Source organism: Myotis myotis, unplaced genomic scaffold (genome assembly GCF_014108235.1).
Source record: "Myotis myotis isolate mMyoMyo1 unplaced genomic scaffold, mMyoMyo1.p scaffold_m19_p_3, whole genome shotgun sequence".
NCBI classification, from domain to species: domain Eukaryota; kingdom Metazoa; phylum Chordata; class Mammalia; order Chiroptera; family Vespertilionidae; genus Myotis; species Myotis myotis.
The window spans coordinates 36,074,272-36,097,836 of record NW_023416335.1 but is presented as its reverse complement, the minus strand read 5'-3'; the positions used below and the strand labels follow the sequence as shown (position 1 = coordinate 36,097,836).

The window sequence follows — 23,565 nt, the reverse complement described above, 5'->3', positions numbered from 1 at the left end:
CACCAAAAGCAGGACAAGGCAAGAAAGGGTTCTATTTAGAGTCTCAAGCAGCTTTGGTCCTGCTGACACCTGGATCTAGAACTTCTAGCCTGCAGAATTGTAGTCTCTGTTGTTTGGAGTCACCCAGCTTGTGGTACTTTGTTAAGGCAGCCTAGGAATCTAATTAAGTATATGCTGAAGGTGAACTAGCCAGCAAGTTATAGAACCTGGCAGTCTGCCTCTGGTGCCTGCACACGGAGGCCCTGCATTATACCACCTCATGGGATAGACAGTTGTCCATTTTGACACACAATTCTTTAATGCTATGAGGAATAAAGACATATACAGAGTTTGCTCTATGGACAACCACTAGAACTTGAGATGAAGGTTCATATAAATAGATGAAGAATATTATTGATATTTATCTAATGTACAGATACAAAAAGTTCTGGGGAAACATTTCAACATTGGGATGGACACTAAATACCATCTTATTTGGTGCTTTCCTTTTTGGGAACCATATTAAAAGACAAAGTTTAGAGTCTCATACATGCATATACTTACATATGTATATGAACACACACATATATATAACACAAACACATATACATATATCTCCATTGATTAGTTTATTCATTGCACATTTACAATGTGGAAGGAGTAAATGATAAGGGTGGAGCTACATTTTTTAAAATTTTGTGTGTTCATTTATTTTGTTCTTTAAATTCCACATATAAGTTATATCATATGGTATTTGTCTTTCTCTGTCTGACTTATTTCATTTAGTATAATATCTTCTATGTCCATTCACGCTGTCACAAATGGTAAGATTTCATTCTTCTTACGGTCAAGTAATATTCCTTCTCTTTCCCCAGTACAGCTGAGGAGATTTCATTAGTTCAAGGTCCCCTGCTCTGGTTACCATATTCTGAGATTCTTATATTCCAGTTTGAGTACATTCATTTCCACTGACTAAGAAATATCATTGGTGAATGTTAAGTTTCAAAGGCTTGAATGGCTTTTATCAGTTGATGTATTTGATACTGACACTCCTGAATCAATAACCCAACAGAGGACAAAAGGCCAAGGCAGAAATGAAAGGAAATGAGGGTTCCTTATGTGTATTTTTTAAAATATATTTTTATTGATTTCAGAAAGGAAGGGAGAGGGAGAGAGAGGTAGAAAAATTGATCGATACAGAGAGAGAATTATTGATCAGCTGCCTCCTGAATGCCCCCTAATGAGGATTGAGCCTGCAACCCGGGTATGTGCCCTTGACCTGAATGGAACCAGGGACCCTTCAGTCCTCAAGCTGACGCTCTAACCACTGAGCAAAACCAGCTAGGGCTGTATTTTTTTATTGTAGAAAAAAGTGAAGGAATCTCTGAAAGCTTTCTGATGAATAAAATCTTACAACTGTAAGCTAGAAAGATGGAAAGAAAATTGAGCACTTCTGTCATTTAGTCAAGTGGTCTTTCCTCTCTCTCCTTCCATCCTCAGGAACCTGAGAAATGCAGTTTAGGCTCTTAGTGTCATGGATTTTCAGATAGGAAAGGGAGTACCAGCTTCCTGGGAAATGTGGATAAAACAGGGTCTGGGAGAGAGGTGTAATAAAGAAACATATCCTGCATCCCTCGAGAAATACTGAAAGACGTACATTTTTAATTTACCAGGGCCCCCCCCCAAAAAAAAAAAAAAAAAGATGAGGCCAGAAAAGTTCAAAGATTAACTAGCCTGTTGAAGGTGACAAAACCAGCTGTGGAAGAATCTATACTAACAACTAGGTTTTCTGAATCCACAAGCTTGTGTGTGTGTGTGTGTGTGTGTGTGTGTAATTCTTGCAAGAATTTGATATATAATTATATGGTTAACTTTATAAAATGTGCTACCTAAGAGTCATCCAAAATATTATGTATTGTTTGCTATAATTTATATTTTATTCCCCATTCTAAGGTCACCAGAATTTTAATTTTAAATCCATTAATTTTAGCAGCACTGATTCATGCCAAACCCACTTTAAAAATAAACATATCATGATAATCTACAATATTGTAATGGGTGCTTTTAAAAACAAACAAGATTTTAACTGCTCATGATTGTTTTCAGTAGCAAACAATATTTGGAAACAATTGATGTCCACTGCCATTAACTTGTACTAATATGTTGAATGCCTATTTGAAGAAACCATTTTGCTTTGTCATGAGACAAAGAAACTAATTGAAGCTATCTTATGGAATTTTAGAGATGAAAGGCATCTTGGAGTTAGTTAGTCCAACTCTTACTTTTGCAGATGAGCACATTGAGGTTTGGATTCCTGAACTCTTTTATCTGATGGCTGTGGCATTCTTTCATTTTAAATAGTAAAGTGGGATAATTTCACTGTTACAGTTCTTTCACCAGCTATGATGAATAATCCAATTCTATGCTTGTGAGTCCCAAAAGGAAACCTCCAAAGCTAAAGCAGTGTTGTCAAGCCACCAGTCCATACCTTTTACTGGCATCACCTTTCCGAGAACAAAAGCGCCCTCTCAAGTCTATTGTATTGCAACTAAACAGATAATGCTGGGTGTAATGGTGAAAACATAGCTGTTCAGTTTACAAACCATGTTACTTTGAGCAAGTAAATTATACTTTAGTCCTCTTATTTGTAAAACTTGGAAATGAAATCTATCTCACTGGCTCCTTATGGAAATTAAATAGACTAGCTAGCCTGTATAAACTACCATCAGTACCTGAGAGCCTGTTATTACTGGCTTCCTGTTTTTCTTTTCCATTTTCCTGACCAAGGTCACATGACTAATTAGTGTCCAGACAGGAGGAGAGAACAGACCTTTTAATTTCTTAGGGCAAATGTTCCCTCTACACAGAATTCTTCTATTGTTCATATTATAACGTTCTCAGGATTGAGAAGCAGATATATTTAAGTCCTTTTTTGTTAGCCTGAGAAGCAAACGGGACTGATGCCCCATCTTGAAAATGGTCAAGTTTCTATAGCAAACCGTAATAATTGTAATATTACTTAAGGGATCCTTTCACAGTCTTTTCTTAGAATTCTAGATGTGGCATAGTTAGTTTTTTGTTTGTTTGTTTGTTTGTTTGTTTGTCTTTGTACCTATAAAAGACTGGGAAATCTATAGTAGCTCAGAAAGGATAGGTGAAAAATTGAGTGTGTCTGTTATTAAATGAGCATGTTTGAATCTACTGGGAAATAGGACACAATGCAGGTCTTGGGAATATACATATTTGACCAAAGCAAATAGATTTGCAGGGCCAACTGGGTGCTCAAATTTCAGGGGTATCATGAGGCTCCATCAGTGGTATACCTTGCTAATTTGACACCCAGAATCATTTTTGAAACATCCACACTCTTCCATATAAAATTGTTGTCAGTGGTAATGAATAATAATTAATAATCAGGACTTTAGCTGTTTTATTGAGATATGATTGACATACAGCACTGTGTATGTTTAAAATATACAGGATAATGACCTGACATACCTATATTATGTAATAATTTCCACAATAAGTTTAGTTAATATCCATTATTTCATATAGATACAAAGAAAAAGTTGTTTTTCTTGTGATGAGAACTCTTAGAATTTACTCTTACAAGCATTCAAATATACCAGATAGCAGTGTTAGCTACAGATCATGTTGTTCATCATATCCTCACCACTTACTTATAACTGGCAGTTGGTACCTTTGACCACCTTCACCCATTTCACACACTCCTCACTTTTTGCCTCTGATAACAAATCTGAGTTTTTTCTATGAGTTTACTTTCGGTTGTTGTTTCTTTGTCTATTTTTTAGATTCTATACATAAGTGAGACTACACAGTACCTGTCTTTCTCTGACTTACCTCATTTAGCAGAATGTCCTCAAGGTCTATCCAGGTTGTCCCAAGTAGCAGGATTTCCTTCTTTCCAGTGGCTGAATAACAAATATTATCTTCTTTATTCATCCACCCTATTTCTATACCTAATCTACCTATCTATTATCTATCTATCTATCTATCTATCTATCTATCTATCTATCTACCGATTTACCTAAATACCTATCTATCTACTTTTTACCTTTTAAGACTTCAAGAGGACTGAAGCCAAGGACATATAGCTAATCCAATAAGCATATTCATTTTGGCAGTTTATTTCCATCCAAAATATCAGTAAACTTGAAAAAGAGAGATAAGGGCTGTCTCCTTCTATTTTTTTTCTTCCATATATTTGCCAAAGAAAAGTATAATTATTTTTCATTTGTATTTAGTAATGGCTGATTGGTTTTTAAAAGTTCTTTCAATACTGGTAAAGTCTTTATTTCCATGTTGAAACAGCTTTTCATTTAAAAATAAATAGTGTCAACTCCCCTCTATTGTGCACTAATGGATTTTAATGAGTTCATCACCACTGCCTTTGCATTACCCAGGTGAAAAGGATTATGAAGAATGGTGATGCTGCTGCTGCTGCATTGTTTAATTTAAAATTACAAATTTTTATACTGTGTTTGTTGGAATGCCTTTATCAGTGGAGATCAAGGCCCCAGCTTACTGGAAGCACTGGAGAAAGCCAACCACACCTCTGTCTTCTTACTGAAAATGAGACTAAACTATTGGATTTTACTCTCCACTATGGTTTGTCTTCCCTAAACCACTGAAAGCCCTGGAAACAAAGCCTTTTACATCTCCATCTTCATTATTTTGGCTGGGAGTTGTTTTGGCATTTCTCTGACATTCTTGTTTTGTGTGCTTGTTTTCTTTGGATTCCTTAGGGAATTTATTTGAAGGGCAACAGATTTATTGTCAAGCATGTTGGACTGTTTATTTTAAGACCACATTTTGTAGTTGTGGAAATTGACTTATCTGGAGAAGAACCAGAACTGGAATGGTCTTGACCAGTGATTTTCAACAGGTGTGCCACAGAAATGTTTAAAACATGCAATACTTGACTATTGAATGAGGAACACTGACTTCTTTTCCTTTGGATTGTGAAATCAAATTTAAAAATGACAACAGTGAACACAACAATAGCCTTCCAGTGTGAATGAATCAAAATTATACCCTTTTTTTAATCTGATAAGCAAAAAATATATTTTCAATGTGCCAAAGAATTTTAGTAATTGGTTTATGTGTGCCATGGGATGAAAAACTTTGAAAATTGCTGGTCTAGACAGCCAGGAACGGTGAATGCTGTGCTGGTTAGGATTTCATGTAGCTCTAGGCAGGGGCCATCCTTTTATATATATACTAAAGGCCTGGGGCATGAAAATTCATGCACTGGGGGTGTCCCTCACCCTGGCCTACTCCCAATTAAGCTTGTGGTACTTTGTATGGAAGCCCCAGAAAGCTAATACACAATGGATAATTTTTTGAAAAATGTGATATTTTTAAAAACCATGTTATTGATACTTTAATGGAGATTACCACAATAATATCATAACCTTATTCCCCAAGGTTTTCCAAAGCTCTTCCTAACTGTGAATAAAGAGTAAAAATCATCTGAAGATAATTTTCTTTCTAAAAAATTATATATTTATCTCCAAATAAGCTGTCCCATCCGATATAAATAAGCATTGAGTATTCTTTTATTCCAGATTTAGCAAATCATTACTGTTCCTTGTTCTTCTAAATCATTTCTATTAACATTGTTGATATGAAGACTTTATATGGAGATGAAGATAAAAAATAGCTGATATTCAGCTTAGAAAAGTTAAAATATTATGTGGTTCAACCTAATACACCAATATTAAGAGTCCTTACAGTTACCAACACACTTGATTTATCAAAAAGGCTTAGCTCCTTCAAGAATGTGGCTTAATATATTATAAATAGACTGAATGGTTGGCAGGAGAGATCACTTATGTTTGTGAATGATACCAAGTTGGCGGAGATTAACATTATCATGTAGGGCCAGACAGGAATGCAAAATGAAACAATCAATTTGAAAGAGTAATGTGCACTGGATGAAGTGAATTACAATTATGGTGCATGCAATATTTGAAAAATGCAACAGGAATAGAAACGTTTACATGGACTGGGTCACACACAGAGGACTTTTAAAGTCACAGCCAATCACAGGTGCAGGCTCTGCTGAACTTGCCCAAATGGGACCTCTGAGCCTTTCATTCTGACTGACCATCTGGACCTCATCATGTGAATTTTGGCTGCCACATTGAATAACTGTTGGCACCAGATCAATGATTCCATTCCGTTGTGGTCTATGAATTTCAGGCATTAAGACATCCTATATAATAAAACCCTAATATGCAAATCGACGGAACTGCAGAATGAACGGTCGCTATGACGCACACCGACCACCAGGGGGTAGACGCTCAACACAGGAACTGCCCCCTGGTGGTCAGCGTGCTCCCACAGGGGGAGCACTGCTCAGCCAGAAGCCGGGCTCATGGCTGGCGAGTGCAGTGGCAGTGGTGGGAGCCTCTCCAGCCTCTGCAGCAGTGCTAAGGACCCCTCAGGGGTGGACTGCGAGAGGGTGCAGGCCAGGCTGAGGGACCACCTCCCCCCCATGCACAAATGTCGTGCACCAGGCCTCTAGTAATATTATAATATAAGCCAGTCAGAGAAAGATAAATATCACATGATCTCACTCACTTGTGGAATATAATGAACAACGTAAACAAATGAACAAAAACAGATCCAGAAACAGAAAAGCATCAATCAGACAGTCAAACCTCAGAGGGAAGGGAGGAGAGGGTGGGGGTAAGGGGGAGAGATCAACCAAAAGACTTGTACATGTGCATATAAGCCTAACCAATGGACACAGACACCAGAAGGGTGAGGGCATGAGTGGGGGGTTGGGGGGGGCAATGGGGGATAAGGACACATATGTAATACCTTAATCAATAAAAAAAATAAAATAAAATAAAGAAGAATACTATCCCTGCAACCCATTCAAACTCTCCTCACCTTTCAATGCTTATTTAAAGGTCAAGGAAGTCCAGAAAGTCTCTTCCTTTTTATTTCTATAGGTCATAAACTGTATTGCTCAAACTTAACAGAAAGTCTGACATCAGTTCTCTTCATATGTCAGTCTCAACATCGAATTTGTAAATTCTTAGAGCCAAGGGCCAAGGGTTATACATATTTTGCACTTCAGTCTAATTTATATGTAGCCAATGAAAACATTACTAGGCTTCATTAAGCAGATTTAATAAAGTTAATGATCCCAGCAATAAAAACAGCAAAATGTAGATTTGAGAGCATGAAAGGTTGAGAAACTTGTGTGGCAATAGATTAATGTGGGTCTTATTCTTTTGATTCTTGAACCAAATTTCCTCATTGAGAAACAAGCTATATACTTAACTTTCATGTCAATCTTACCCAAGGTGGTATTTATATATCTATACAATTTTATTACATGTTAGATTCAAATAAATAAAAGGCCAAAGTTTGGTTGAGTGTAAGATTCCTTACTCAGAATTTGTAGTTTTATGTGCTATAAAGTGTACTTACATGAAAATAATTTTTACTGGGCTTTTGTCTCTGCAATGTGGAGGTACTGAGGTTTTTTTCTATCTAATTTTTTTTATGTTTATTACACTTCAGATTTATTATCTATCCTAATGTCTCTATAAATTAATGTTTTAGCATGATTTCTCAAAGTTGGTTATTTAAATAAATTTTACATACTCCATTATACTGTATATAATAATATCATTACCCTTTAGTCAATGTAATATATATGTTTGAATTTATTATTGCTCAATCTTGAACCAACATTACCCTTAACTCTTTTAGTTATAATAATGTGTATTTTTTGTTTTTTGGAAAACAATTTGAGTCTAACTGGATGTCGTTAAATCCTCAGGCCATGGTAAGTGTGACTGTGGAAAGTGCAAATGTGACAAAGGATGGTCTGGGGACGCTTGCCAGTACCCAACTAATTGTGATCTGACAAAGAAAAAAAGTAACCAAATGTGCAAGAATTCTCAAGATATCATCTGCTCTAATGCAGGTAAGAATTTGATTCTATGAAGATTCTTAAGTGAAATAATCAAATTTGGGTTTTTAATGGAAGTACTTATGCATTTTGGAGTGTTGAACCTCTGAATGAAACTGCTTCTGAGTATATTTTTTAGAAATGAAATTCAGATAAATCAATAGAAAAAAATGTCACCTTGCTGAGACTGGCAAGTTTGATATTCTCCAGCTGTTCCAAATGCCTCCTTCAAGTAGGAAATTCACTGGAAACAACACCCCGATGACATTTGATGTACATTGTCGGCCCTGATTTTGAATGCTAAAATAAATCTTTGAAAAATTATTTATATAAACTGACTTAATTATTTTCTGTTACAGATCCAGATTTGTCAGCCATCAAATAAAACCAAACCTTTTTAATTAAATAGAAGTTTCTGATGCACTATGTGAAACTCATTAAAGAATACAGTGACAGCAAGCTTTTTTGTTTGATCAAAATATTTTTACCTCTCACAGAAATCATTTAAAATATATTTTTAGAAATTTAAAGAAAAGCTGTTAAAATTAATTACCAAAACCCTATTTAAAAAATAAAACAACTACAGTTTCATACAGTTTCAATTCCAATGTTTTCAGCCAGTATTGCTAGAATTACATTCTCTTAACATTTGGTCACATGGAGCCTCAAAGTCAGCTTTTCGCAACCTGACTGGACTTGAGAATGTTGGTGTCCTAAACTAGAGGCTGTGATTCAGTTGTCTCAGGGTATGGTCTGGACTATAGGTGATTTTTAAAGCTCTTGTGTAATTTGTATGTAGATCCAGCCGTCTGAGCCTTTGCTCTTCCTGTTATAAGCAAGGACTTGAGGACAGGCATGACTATCTTCCCTCCGGAAGCTCACTTTGTTGGTAGAGTCCTGCAATCAGAGATAAGACCTTTCCAGTTTTTGATTTGCAACGAATTGCTCTTGTGCAGCCTAAGTGCAGTGAGGCTTTCTGCTCTTGCTCCTGGGAATCAGAGCCACGTCCAATGCAAGATGTGAATGGACCAATCAGGGGCCATGACTAATGGTCTCAGCAGCCAGGCCACTTTCTCTGTTGACTGATATTCTTGCTTCTTTCAGTCTTTTCTTTTCTCTCAATCAGATTTCTCTACTTCCAGTTCATAACACCCACCCCTCCCAATGTGTGTGCACCCACACGCTCGCCCCTCACACCCCCACACAGCTTCTTTTGTTGTGAAAACTTTATGCTTTCCAAACCTTCTTAAGTAATAATACTTGAATTTTGTTTGTTTCTTTGTTCTTTATTTTTTGGATTTATTTATTTTGTTTTCAAGTTAAATTCAAGGTATTGGGTTTTGTGTTGTTGTTGGTTTTTTTTTCTCCTTCTTTTTAATAATATATTCAACAGGTAGATTTTAGCTTAGGAATCCAAAGATGTTTCAACATAAGAAATCTAAACATGTGATGCACTACATTTAGTTATCTTTAAGGAGAAATTTTACAGAATTCTTTTAATAGATAAAAACATTTAGTAAGGTACAAAACACATTTCTCAGATATCTATAGCCCTATATTTTTTAACATTAATACAAAGCTTTGATGCAATCTGCCATTCATATTCCAGTTTTTTCAATTGACCCAACAATGTTCATTCTTTATAGCGTATAGTCAGTCCTATTTTGACCAGCCTAGTTCAGGACCACTCCCCTCAAATTGCATTCATGTATGAGTTCTTTCTACTAATCTTTCTTTCCACTTCATATTACAATGTGGTTTTCTGGAAGTAGCTTGGAGCAGAAGAGGAAAAGAGGTAAATGGAGTGGGGCATAAGACTGAAGGGCAGGCTGAGATGGAGCTGGGGACTAATGGAGTTCCAGAATCTTCTGACTCTGTAGGGGCCCAGAAAGGCAAGCACAGTCTGCAGGGTGAAGTAAAGTGTGATGCCATTGCACAAGGGTATAGGCCAATGTTCAAGACTGGGAAGCTGCCCTAACCGGTTTGGGTCAGTGGATAGAGCATCGGTCTGCGGACTCAAGGGTCCCAGGTTCGATTCCGGTCAAGGGCATGTACCTTGGTTGCGGGCACATCCCCAGTGGGGAGTGTGCAGGAGGCAGCTGATCGATGTTTCTCTCTCATCGATGTTTCTAACTCTCTATTCCTCTCCCTTCCTCTCTGTAAAAATCAATAAAATATATTTAAAAAAAAAAAGACTGGGAAGCTATCCTAGAGAGACAGCAGCATTAGTCAGAAGGATGTGTCTGTGCTAAAATAATCTGGCATAACAGAAGACCAGTCCTAGAACCTGAGTTAACTGGCAACCAAGAGAGAGAAGCAGTATGACATAGCATGAACACAGGAGTCTGGCACTTTTGCCAGGTCTTCCATATGCCATATCTTGGAGCCTCAATTGTGATTTCTCCTTGGTAGGTGAGACAGGAAGTCTTTGAGCTGTTGTAAACTTCCTATATCAGCCAGGAATGGTTCCAATGTGTGGAAGGGAGTGAGCCTGCCTGTGGGAGATGTCAGTGAGAAGTTGTAGAATTCAGAGGAAGAGACCATTTCTTCCCATCTTCCCTGAAAATAACTACTGCATACACTCCTATGTTATACCTCTCTCTCCAAAACCACGAAGCCTCCAGGAATTCCAACAGATAAATTCTAAAATTTTTCACCAGTAGTCTTGATCCTCTACTATCTGGCTTCAACCTACCCTTTTCTCCAAACTCAGGTCAGATGCTTCACTGTCCTTTAATTCTCCACTCGTAATCCTTAGCTCAAGATCTTTCCTCAATATCACATCTTTTCTTCATTTCCACTTGTTGAAATTCTATCCATGGTCAAGTGCCAACTCTAGAACTTACTCTTTTATTGTGCCTTTCCTCCTTCACAGAACCAGACTAGGATTTAAGTTTATAGTTTCTATAAAGCATTTGTCACAAATCTATTGCAAATGCCTTTGTATCATCTAGTTTTATATATATAAAAAATATTATAAATACATACATATATACATACACAAAGATTAGCTAAAAGCAAGTTTACAGTTGTATGTGAAACACAGAGTTTATTCTTGTATTACTATTTATTATCTTATTATTTTTTGTATTACAACTGTAAGCCTACTTTTGCTAACCCCTGTATAAATGATTAATCATCTAGCTCTTTCTGCCTGGTCTATGATTTACTTAGTTTTAATTTTATTCATCTTATTATCTCTTATAATTTTATTCATCTCATTATCTTCTATAGTTTTCCTCTTATTATCTCCTATAGTTTTCCAATAATATAATAGGCAACAAGAAAATTTAATGAATACATATGTGGATGGTTGAGGGACAGCATAAATGTGACAATGAAAAATAAGGTTAATAATTAAAGAAAAAATTGAAATGAGGCAGGACCATGAATTAGAGCACTAGATTTGAAACCAACTTTTATAAGTTAAAATCATTTTCAGAAAAAAGCACACAAAAAACGAAGTTTAAGAAAAGTAAAATTCATACATGCATTCTCAAGGAAGAAAAATAACAAGCTCAAATTCTGCAAAATCACGCATTTATATGTGACTATAAGATAAAAATAAGTGTTATAGCTAATAACAAATTTCAAGTGACTAGAGTAACAGAATCATGCAGAGGGTATGAAAACAGGGGTGCATAAATATAAAGTGTACCTGAAGAAATATACTAGGTATCTTAATGGGAGAAGAGGAAAAACCCAAAGTTTTCTGAAAGACTACTATATACTAGACACAGTAGTGTTTTTAGAAAGATGATTGGATGATATCACTTGGTCCTCACCGCAGCTCTGTGAGGTAGATATCATTTGTAGATAAGGAATTTGAATTAAAGATTAAAATAATAACCTCAGAAAGGTGTAGCTAGCCCTGGCTAGTGCGACTTACTTGGTCTGGCATTGTGCCGTGCACCAAAAGGTTGCTGGGACTGATTCTTAGGGCACATGCCTGGGTTGTAGGCTTGATCCCCAGTAGAGGATGTGCAAGAGGCAGTGGGTTAATATTTCACTCTCACATACATGTTTTTCTCTCTCTCCCTCTCTATTCCTCTCTCTCTAAAAATCAATAAAAATATAGCTAGTGGGGATTAAAACCTGGATTTGGCTACACGTCTACCTAAATCCAAGATTTTCAAGTAGGTCACATATAGAATCTCCGGTATCGAGTGGCTCAAATCATTTATCAATATCATCTCTGGTTCCTCCCTATTCTTCACCAAGTCAAGCCCAATCAGTCACCAAGTTTTGTCTGTTCTTCTACAAAAGGTGCATTTGTTTCTTTCTAAAGTCCTTGCCATCACCTCGGTCAGCTTCTACCTTCTATGCAATAATTCTTTCCTCGTATCTACTTTTCCCCTCATTTCAGCTTATTCTTTGTATGACAACTACAGTAATCTGATAAAAATTCATAAATTACCACATGACTCTATTATAAATATATTTATGGCTTCTCATTACTCTTGGATTACAGTTCAAAATTTTTAACATGATCTATAAGACTTCCATAAATTGCACCTTTAGTTGCCTAATTCTTTTTATGCCACTTTTCACATTATTGTTCTTCACTATCTCTCATTTCTTTTATTTTTTTTTGTTTGGTTTTTAGTTTTCAGCTTAATAAGAGCTACTTCTCCAGGGACCCTATCTTTGACTTTCAGGTGTCAGTTAAATCCCCTTGCTATGTGCTTTTGCAACACTTTGCACTTCTCCATTTACTTTGTCACATTGAGTTCTGCTCATATAAAAAATCTGAGAAAAGGATTTGATTGAGTTGATCTGTTATATTCTAGAGTCTAAGGTGGTGTCTGGTGAGTGGGAAAGTCTCAATTTATCTTTAATGTTGTGATGATCAATTAAAAATTGAAAAATAAATATTCAAAAGAAAGTTCCTTAAATGAAAATTCTATCTCTCGGTATCATTTAAATGCTGTTTTACTGTCAGTGAAATCACTCTCAGGAGTTGAAGTGAAATCCTCAAACTTGGCTGAATATGTGGTATATGGTAGACCAGATAACTCCAGCGTCTCTATCACCCTGAGCTGCCTTGTGGTTCTGATGAGCTCCTAGGTTTCTCTGCCTAAGAAAGCCCATTCTGCTCCCCTGTCATTAGAATATGTATATCAGTTTGACACTGTGGATAGGAAATTATTAGGGGCATCTACATTTTTCATTTATGCATTTAATAATGAATTCCACAAATGTTTATTACATAAATAGTATGCTCAAATATTGTATCAAGCATTGAGTAAATACTGGTGAGGCAGATAAGTAAGGTTACTTTCCTCACAAAGCTTAGAATTTTCTGCTTTAGTTCATTTCAGACCCAGGTAAATCAGAAGGTATTCATTCACACATTGATTGGAAGGACATGAATAAGCAGCTTTGCACTGAGGAGGTCAAATTTAAATTCATGAAACTATTAGAGGTCAATCATAATGGCTGTGCTAGAAAAAATAAGTTCTGTGCTACAATAATCTTAAGAAAGAATGTCTTGTTATCTATCTCATCATACCCAAAAAAGTACACAATTTCAATAGTAAATTGATTTGAATTTTCTCTTTTTGAAAGAGGTTAAAATTCATTAAGTATAATTTATATGCATTTGACAAATAATTTTTGCTTGGTTTTAATGGTTTAGGTACATGTCACTGTGGCAGATGTAAGTGTGATAATTCAGATGGAAATGGACTTGTTTATGGAAAATTTTGTGAGTGTGATGATAGAGAATGCATAGATGATGAAACAGAAGAAATATGTGGAGGTATGTATATTAACTGCAGAAATTAATAAAGTACTTGATTTTTCACTTGTTTCATTGTGCTTTTATCTCTCTATAAATTTCTGTACCAGCTTTATGAATTTTATCTGAACTTACATTATTTGGAAAACATTTTATATAAGGGAAGTTATACTAAGGCATTCAAAGTAACGTGTACTTTTTAAATGCAAAATCAGATTATTGCTGGAGGAGAGTCAGATCTTACGTCAAGCAGGCCAACTACATAGTTCTGAAGTGGTTGGACTTCATCTTTTCTGCTCATCTTATCTGCTTTTATTGTCTCTTTTCTCCCAATCTTTCAATTGCATATTTTATTTTCATTCTCTTTCTACGTCATTAACCGTTAAATGATGTCAGGTCCTATTGGAGACATGAGGCCAATAGGTTTATTAGCTTAGTATTTACTTACCCCCCAACACACACATACAGATAACATTTTTCATGATCTTTTCTATGTACCACCATTACTCAAATCATTTTGTCTGTTGTACTAGTGATTGCATACTTGCTAGTGCCAGTCACTGGTACAACATGAGGTAATGCCAAAGACTGTACTCTTGACCCCTCACCAATGAGAACTGCATCAGTGCCCAGGATGTGGCGTTCCATGAGATGATACACTCCTCGCCACCCATAGTGTCCCTCTCTTCTGTTTACCTAACTGCAAGCCTGTTCCTAAAGTTTCAATTTGCAATCATGACCGACACAAGAGAGGAAAGTAGAGAGCAATGAAAATCCCTTTAGTTTAGGTAAACCCTTCTCTGCAATTGATAATTTGTTTTAGTGTGAGATCATCTTTCTACTAATAAGCAATTGCTTATTTCATTTATCTCTGACAAGATTCCAGTTCATGGAATCCTATCCTGTTTGCAGAATGGGTGATTTCAGAAGAGTATTCCCTTGGAAGGATCAGGGGAACCAAAGGCCATTGAGAAAGGCTCAATAACATAAGACAAACTGTCCCTTTGTTTACTAAAACAAATTAGTGCTTCGATTCCCGTGGTCATCCAGATATTCTTATTTAGGTCTGCTTGGTTCTTTCTCTCTGGCTTCATTGCTGGGCAATCCACCAGGATAAAGCAAACAAATGCAAAAGTCTTCTTTTTTTCAAGCCAGTGACCTCAGCTAGATACTGCTCAGAGAATTCTGCTAAAGGGCTCAGTCCAAAATAATTAGAACAATTAGATAAATACACCCACAAATATGATGTATTTGTCTTCCTGCTGTTTCAGTTACAATTATTACAAATCAAAAAAAGAGGAATGGAACATGCTTGGGGCCAAGGTGTTCTGATGCAGACCACCGAAGCAAAGTCTATTTGCCTTTGTAAATGTAAACATTTAACTTGAAACAACACAACAGGAGATTGTTAACTCTCGACCTTTCACTTAGAGTTCCATTTGTTTGAGGCTTAAGCAATTTCATGGTGCAAAGTCTCTGACCACAGACCCCAGCTTTCTGGTAAACCCTCTGGGGGTGACATTGACTGGGCTTGTGGGTCTTTCCACCTGTCATTCACAGGGAGCCAATCTGTTGAGAGGTGACTCTACAGCCCATCAGTGAAGCAATGCAAAATGAGATTTTCTTGCTCCAACAGTTTATACAAATCAAAGAATGATCTTTATTGTCCAGAATGTGTATCGCCCTGAAGCTTTTATTTTATCTCAATTATTCAGATGTCTTGTTACAATATTTTCATTTGAGTTATGAGGATATCTGCTTACATTGCTATACATGCAGAAAGGTGTAGCTTTACATGATTTTTCTTTTCTTTTTCACCTCTGCCTCAATGATTGTTTTTAGTAAAACTGAAATTGAATACTAAATTTTATAAATATACAAAGATTTTGGTGGGAAGAATGTAGATTTATGATCATTCGTTAATGTCAAAGTAATCCTTACATATGTAGCAGCTTACATAAATTTCCTGAAATTACAGAAAAAATAAATTCTGGTTTAAGAAGTTAATCAAGTTTTTTTAAAGAACTGGCTCATAGGAAAAGCTTTCAGTACACTGTTGTCTTGCTATTTTCCAGGGTAGCCCTCAAGTTTCTGAGGCTTGTGATATAGCATTTTAATGTAATATTGTGTGTGTGTGTGTGTGTATATGCAGAGATATTTTTAAGTTCATAAACAAAATGTATAATACATACATATAATTATAATATGTAATTATAAATATAAATGTATAATTTAATAGCCTTTATATTTACTTGTGTGAATAAATTAAAATTAAATCTGTTGTGGAAATTATCATATTAGACTAAGAAGAGGTGTGTGTTTTTTTATGGGTTTCTCAGTTACTGCTTATTCAGACAGAAAACATGGAATTGTATGCATGGGTCTCTTCCTCTGTATCTCATTAGAGCAGTTTCTCTTCACCTCTTGTTCTTCCTCTTTGTCTCTCTGTTGTGTGTCCGCTTGAAAGAAGTCTCATCTGAAGGACAAGAGTTGCACAAGAAACCCTACTGAGACTCTTGCCATTGGCCAGGTTGCCATAGTGTTTAGAAAGAAAAATAGCTTCACAATCAGTTTCCTATGGATGCTCTGGAATTATGGCTGTGGGAGGAAAAAGAGGGAAGTTCAAAGACTTTAGCCATAGACTCTGATAAAACATAAATTCCTATATTACAGAAAAAATTAGACTAAAACACAGTGTGACCCTGGTTTTTATCATATTTACAAGAACAAGAAACACACATTCATGTTTGGAAGGCATAACTACAAAAAGGGAAGACATAAGAAGGATGTTAAAATGCTGACTCATAGGAAAAGCTTTTAGTACAGGGTTGTCTTGCTATTCTCTGGGGTAGCCCTCAAATTTCCGAGGCTTGTGATATAAAAGAATTGCCATCTTTGGGAATTTGTAGAAGGACTGATAGATACGGATGCAGGAAGTGATGGCATGATGATTCATTACAGATTCATTGGTTGTAAGTACAAACAAGTAGGGTAACCGTTTGAAAGGGTGTGGTGATATCCGGACACAAAATGATGGGGTGCCTTTACCTACCATTTGTGTCCCCTTCACAGTTATGGTGGGAATTTGACTGTGAGATCCAAGGTCTAGGATATTTCATTGATCTAAATGAGTTCTAAACATTGATTTAGCTGAAAACCTTTTTCCATGTGGTGGAACACAACAGCTTGTGGGATACAGTTGAATGGAAAGATGAAACATTTCCTCTGGTTTAAGCAATGGTTCAGTCATTAATAATATGCATCCAAGTAAATACACACCATTGGTTTCTCAGTAGTTGATTTCATAAATAAAATATTTTAATGACCGATTCAAGAAGTGCCCTTAGAGTAAGTACTTAAATGCATTTGAGTTTGGTGCATACATTTGAGATTTGAATGTAATAGACTTTCACAGTCTTTCCTATCATTTCTTTAAAATGCATTCATTTTAATCAGCTGCCTGGCTAGGACAAGCTAGAGGACACTGACTTGCTCGGTGCGTGTGATTATGTAAGTATAGGCATAACTATAATGTTTTGGGGAGAAACTACTTGATTATTTTAAGCAATAAGTGTGAAACAGATATATTATTTCAGAAAGCAACAGTGACCACAAAGAGGTAGAAAGTTAATTTTGCTTTTAAAGTTGCTTTTTTCCTCACTGTATAAAATTCATTTTGGGTAAAGGCCATGGAAAGTGTTACTGTGGAAACTGTTACTGTGATGCTGGTTGGCATGGAGATAAATGCGAATTCCAGTGTGATATCACCCCCTGGGAGAGCAAGCGAAGATGCACATCACCAGATGGCAAAATCTGCAGTAACAGAGGTGTGTCATTCATACACATTACTATGGATTTGGGAGGCAAACAGAGCTCTTAATTGTTAACACTCCTTTTCTCTGCATTTCCTTCTGTGTGGGAGGAAGTCATCTTTGATAGTCATTGACTTTGATGAAAATCAACATTTATTATACCAACAATTTTCTCTTTTTTGTCTTTTATTGAGTAGAAAACAGAAAAATTAGAAAGCTACTGTCATTCATTAAGCTTCACTGAACAAATAGTTAACATAGGAACTGTAATTTCTTTGGCGGCCGTCCAGAAATAGCATAGTGCAGCTAAAAGGCAATTCTTGTAGATACTTCTGTTAAATGTCTCTTGACTAACAGAACCATCTACAGCATGAACATCTAATTATCCAGAGAACATTAAAAATATAAAATCTCCTCTTGATGACTCAATTGAAGTCTTGGTTGAAATACAGAATTGACGTAGAGTCATTTAACTTTTATATACAATAATAGAAATGTCATATTGAACATAATATATTTGGAAATGGTATCAAAAGCCATATGAAATTTAGACTGGCCTTAGGCATACATTTAAAAAATATATTACTATTGACAAATTATCATTTAAATTAACTGTTGATATAAACTGTAAATTCGTCAGCTGGACTGATGGATAAAGAGAGTCATGCTGTAGGTGTTCTTTGCCTGCCTGATGAAATGAATAAGTGGTCATATTTCCTTCTATAAAAATCTAGAAACTGGAAAAATATTTTTTCATTTCTATAAGTAAATGATGCATTTTCAGAGATAATACTTCCAGGGAAAACCTTAACACACACCAATTTTATCCTTTTAAAAACTGACATAGAACAGTAAAATGTGCCACATATCTGAACATAGAGAAAAGAAAGGAAAAGACCTGAACTTGTAACAAAAATCCTTTAAAAGACTTCTATCTTCAATTTATATAGAATAGATATGACTGTATATCATACTAATTCACGCTATGTTTTCCTTTCATATATAAGGACCCGTTTCTGCTTCAGTTCTTTTATGCAGTAGGGTCCATAGTCACTGTAAGAATGTCAGTGTAAGAAGCTTGAACTGTGTTACAGTGGGAAATAACCATTTAGGTTTTGAAGAGAGAGAGGAGAAAAGTGAAGCTGATTGGACTGTGAATCAGGTCCTCATTCTGCAGGGATATGTGGGCTGTGAGGCAGACATCATTCACAAACACATGTCACTTGCCACCTCTCCATCTCACCTCCTGCCTTCCCTCTCTTCTGGTGCTGAAAGTTTTCTGATTTGGAGATGGGGCAGAGGCAGAACAGGAAGCAGCATGTCTAAATGAGGCTGGTAGCAGGTGAGATTCAGGAGTGTGTGAAGGCAAGCCAGGGCAGGCACCACAATGAGTTCCTTTTCCCAGAGCTACTACTTATGTCTACCCTAGAACTCTCCTTATCATTGCTTCCCCGGTAGGAGAGAGACATTAATCCTGCACATGTCTGCCTCATCTTCCTTTTTAGCCCATCTTTAAGGACCAAAACTCCAATGTTGTGAACACAGCTCATCGGTGATAGAATAAATGTTCTTTATTGCCCACTTTTGTTTAATCACAATTTCTCAGTGGACCCAATTTAACACATACCCATCCCCCCACATCCTGTAACTTATTGCAAAAGCAATGCATATTCATCTTTAAAAATGCAGATAGTAAAGAAGAAAATTAGCCATAATCTTAACATACAGATATAACCTCCTTTTACATTTTGGTGCATAATATTTTGGTCTGTTTTATTAATTTTTTTTTAAATTCATCATTTGTGTGCTCCCTGACATGTATTTTCTTCTAATTTAATACAAAAATTAAAGCATGCTATACATACTAATTTTTAAAAATATATTTTTATTGACTTCAGAGAGAGGAAAGGAGAGGGAGAGAAACATCAATGATGAGAGAGAATTATTAATCTATTGCCTTCTTCACATCCCTTACTGGGGATCTGAGCATGCAACCCAGGCATGTGCACTAAGAATTGAGCCCTGTCCTTCTGGTTCATGGGTTGGCACTTAACCACTGAACCACATCAGCTGGGCTATAATTTGTTGTTGTTTTTTTCATATAATCATATATTTTGGGTATTTTTCCATGCTCACAGAGCAAAAACCTAATTTTTACCTTTAATGGCTGCTTAGTAATCCAAGCTACACATTGTACTAATCCCTTTTTGATTGATATTTATGTCACTAGTTGTTTTTCAATAACATAAATGCCATCATATTTAATATTCCTGAACATATACTTTTGTGTACTTTTCCTTTCCTGTGGATATATTATTAGAAGTAGATTTTTATACTAAAATTCCCACATTTTCAGAGTACATATTGTGAAAAAAAAGTACATCCAGAGTTGTACTATTTTGTCTTCATACCTCACCAATCTTTGATCTTAGCCATCTCTTCACCTCTGCCAATCTGATATCCAAAATAATTCTAACTCACTATTGTTTTACAGATTCCCCACCCCCACCCGTTAGTAATCATAGGTTGAGTGGTAAACAATTGTATGTTTATCTATCCTCATTACATCTCTACAAAGTTTCTGATTGGTGTTCTTTTTGCCTTTGTCTATTTCACTTTAGGCATATTTGTCCTTTACATATTGATTTCTAAGAATTGTTTAAGTTTGTGAAAGTAGTTCTTTGTCTTTTGCCCACATATGACTATTTATTCCAACTGTTTGTTTTTGGTGTTTTGTTTGCAACCAAATTTTTACATTTTTATATAGATCTATTTCTATTTTTCTTTATAGTAATTTTCTTTTGGGATTTTGAATAAAAAAGATTTATTTTATGATTTTAGTTTATATTTTTAAATCTTCAATCTAACTAGATTAGAATGTACTCTGATGTGAGAGGTGAGAAAGAAATTTAACTTTATCTTTCCCTCAAATGATGATTAGCTCGTGGCTCTAAAGATGATTATTGATAACTCACACAAAGTAAATATGATCTATAACTGGGCACTTCCCCTTTGGAAATCTACATGTGACCACAGTTATATTTCTCTATCTAATCCAACATACTCTATAACTTGAGCTCATCCTAGCTAGCAAAACTTATCATTGGGTTTCCTTACATGCACCTTCTGCTCCTGGGACTCCTTAGGATCCCCACACCCATCCCTGCCCTTCTTTGCTTATTCTTGCTTTCTTGACTTTTCTTGATTTGTTCTACTTCCAATCGATCCTAGAATATTTCCCCATCCCCCTACATATCCAGACCATCTGCCCTAATTACTTTAGCCCACATTGATTTCTTCTCCCCCAAACTCTTACAGTATTTCTCACAGTATTTATGTCTTAGTTTAAAAAATGCTAGTACTCAGACATTTATTGTTTGCTTATTTTTCTTTCATTAGCTTTCTTTTTGTCAAGTATATTGGAAGCTTCTTGAGGACAAGGATTTTATCTTGTGCTGTTTTAATTTTGGGGGTATTATCTTTGAGACGAACCAACACAGAGCTAATGACATATTCCACAATCCCATATAAATATTGACAGAGATAACAACTTTTGTTTATTAAAAAATCTCTGCTATCAACTTTAGATGGACTTTTTCTTTGTAGAATAATTTTTTTCTGAATACATGTATTTTTCAAATACAAAATAAGTCACAGATTTTTAAAAAAGTAATGTATAAGCCTTTTGCTTTCATGAATTTTTCTCACTAGACTCACATAAAAGCATTTTTCCATGTAGGGACTTGTGTGTGCGGTGAATGTTCTTGCCACGATGTTGACCCAACTGGAGACTGGGGAGATATTCACGGAGATACCTGTGAGTGTGATGAAAGGGATTGTAGAGCTGTCTACGACAGATATTCTGATGACTTCTGTTCAGGTAAGTGCTCTCTAAATTCCTATTTAAAATTTTAAAAATATTCATTTTCCTATTTGAAGATTAATTCTGATTCTCACAGAAACTATAAAGGAACTGAATGTGCAGTCTGAAACATTGGATATCCACAGCACTCCTATTAGTCACTTGGAAACCTTTAAGATAATTCACACTTTGAGCAAAGACTGAAGAGGAAAATGCATCACTCCCTTAAAATTAGTCTAATTTCCCACCAGGGAAAGCCATTAGCTCTAGATATCCATTGCTTAACTCAGAGAATTCAAAACTGGCAGACCTTATGACAATTAACAGAATAGGTACCATGATGACAAGCTATATTCATATATTGCAAAACTTAGGATAATACATCTCTCATGGATATTTTAATGCATTAATTCTTCAATATAATTTACATACCAAAATTATTCTGCAAATTAGTTTAAATTGAATATCATTAGTGGATTCAAAAAATTGTTTCATAAATATTTATTGAGGAAATAGTATTTGCCAGGGTCTGGACTGCATCTGGGCTTCTGGGCCCAGCAATGAAGGAGCTAAACATGATTCTTTTTATAAAAATTATACTTTATTGATTTTTTAACAGAGAGGAAGGGAGAAAGATAGTGAGTTAGAAACATCGATGAGAGAGAAACATCAATCAGCTGCCTCCTGCACACCCCTCACTAGGGATGTGCCCGCAACCGAGGTACATGCCCTTGACCGGAATCGAACCTGGGACCCTTCAGTCCACAGGCCGACGCTCTATCCACTAAGCCAAACCGGTTAGGGCTAAACATGATTCTTGACTTTATGGAGCTTGACATCTAAATGAAAAGGGATAAATATATGACCTGCCAGAATTTTTAAGGGTTCAATGGGAAAAAAGGATCTGTCTGCAAAAGTGTCATTTAGCAAAAATGGATTATGGGTGTTCAGCCCAGTTAGGTTTGATAATCCAAAAGGCAGAGACATATACATAGACATCTCTTTAAGCTTGACTTCTTGGTGGTGTACATGGATAGGAAACACCACTGGTCTATTCAAAGCAGAGGGAGATAAAAGAGCTGCCCTATCTAAGTGTGATTTTACAACTGCAAAGACCTCTGGCCTGCTGCTTAAACTTCCCACTATGGAATGTTTTCTCTTCTGATTAGCCCTCATGTTCAGGAGGATTTCCTAAATATTTCAAGAATCCTGTTCTCTTGAGGGGATGATGCTCTTTTCAGATTTTTCTATTATTCATTAATATGAATGTTCTTTATTATCACACCAGCATAATGCAGGGCTTGACTCTATTGTAAAGACAAGGGGGAGTTTGTGATGGTTTTATGCAGTGGAGGGCTGTAGTCATGGGTCTGGTTGTGTGGGTAAATGTTACTGAGATGGGGAATATAGAAGGAAATTGTCAAATATATCAATCATAAAGGACAAATGGCAACCTAACATTTATATTTTTTTAGCTTATTAAATATGTGGGTCTAAAGGATGAGAACTGAATGTGAGAATTTAGTGATAAGCACAGAGTTGGTAATGAAAACTTTACTGAGACTCAATGAACATCATTTAAGAATGTCATTTTAAGATTGTGAGATAAAATATGAATTCACACAATTTAAAATAAGAAAATAAAGGAGATAGTCAGGTTTTTTATGTATGAAAAAATGTGTGTGGATTTCTGATAAACTTCCTCCCTCCCCATAGGGTGTGCTCTTCCTTGTTAAATTCATGATCTTGATTTGGGAGTGGGGCAGAAAATTTCAAAATAAATATATTATAGTGATAATTCAGGCTCTTGTGAATTGGTCTATCTCAATTGTGAGGGACTAGGACCATGAGGTGAAGATGGATATTGGCATTTCAGTTGATATCTCTATCCTTTTATAAGTTCACAATTCCTGTTGCATGTTACTTAAGCTTAGAATTACTATTATATGTTGGGCAGATAAAAGCTATTAAGGAGGACTACTTGGAATCTGAAACTTTGCACTTCATGTAATCCCTCCCTTTTTCCTTCTATCCCATTTTTATTTTCCTCTCATTTTTCATTCTTCCATATCCTATGAGATTTCAGACAAGAATGTTAAGCAATTGAGGTTTCTCATGGAAGGCAGCTAGAAGAGAATGATTAACCGTTTATATGTGGTTTCCATGCTGTGGGTATAAACAGGTAGGAATGGGCAAAAGTGTTAAGGTAATAGGCTGC

At 35.8% G+C, this 23,565-nt stretch overlaps 1 protein-coding gene across 2 annotated transcripts in view; it reads left to right on the top strand.

Moving 5' to 3' along the window:
* Positions 1-23,565, top strand: part of ITGBL1 (integrin subunit beta like 1) — a 203,289-nt gene that overhangs the window by 81,314 nt on the left and 98,410 nt on the right. The window contains exons 3-6 of one of the 2 annotated variants that reach the window (XM_036299395.1): positions 7,802-7,948; positions 13,572-13,694; positions 17,360-17,500; positions 21,225-21,365. In XM_036299395.1, coding sequence (XP_036155288.1) covers positions 7,802-7,948; positions 13,572-13,694; positions 17,360-17,500; positions 21,225-21,365 — 552 coding nt within the window. The remainder of the gene's footprint in view (positions 1-7,801; positions 7,949-13,571; positions 13,695-17,359; positions 17,501-21,224; positions 21,366-23,565) is intronic. The other variant, XM_036299396.1, reaches the window with a different exon arrangement.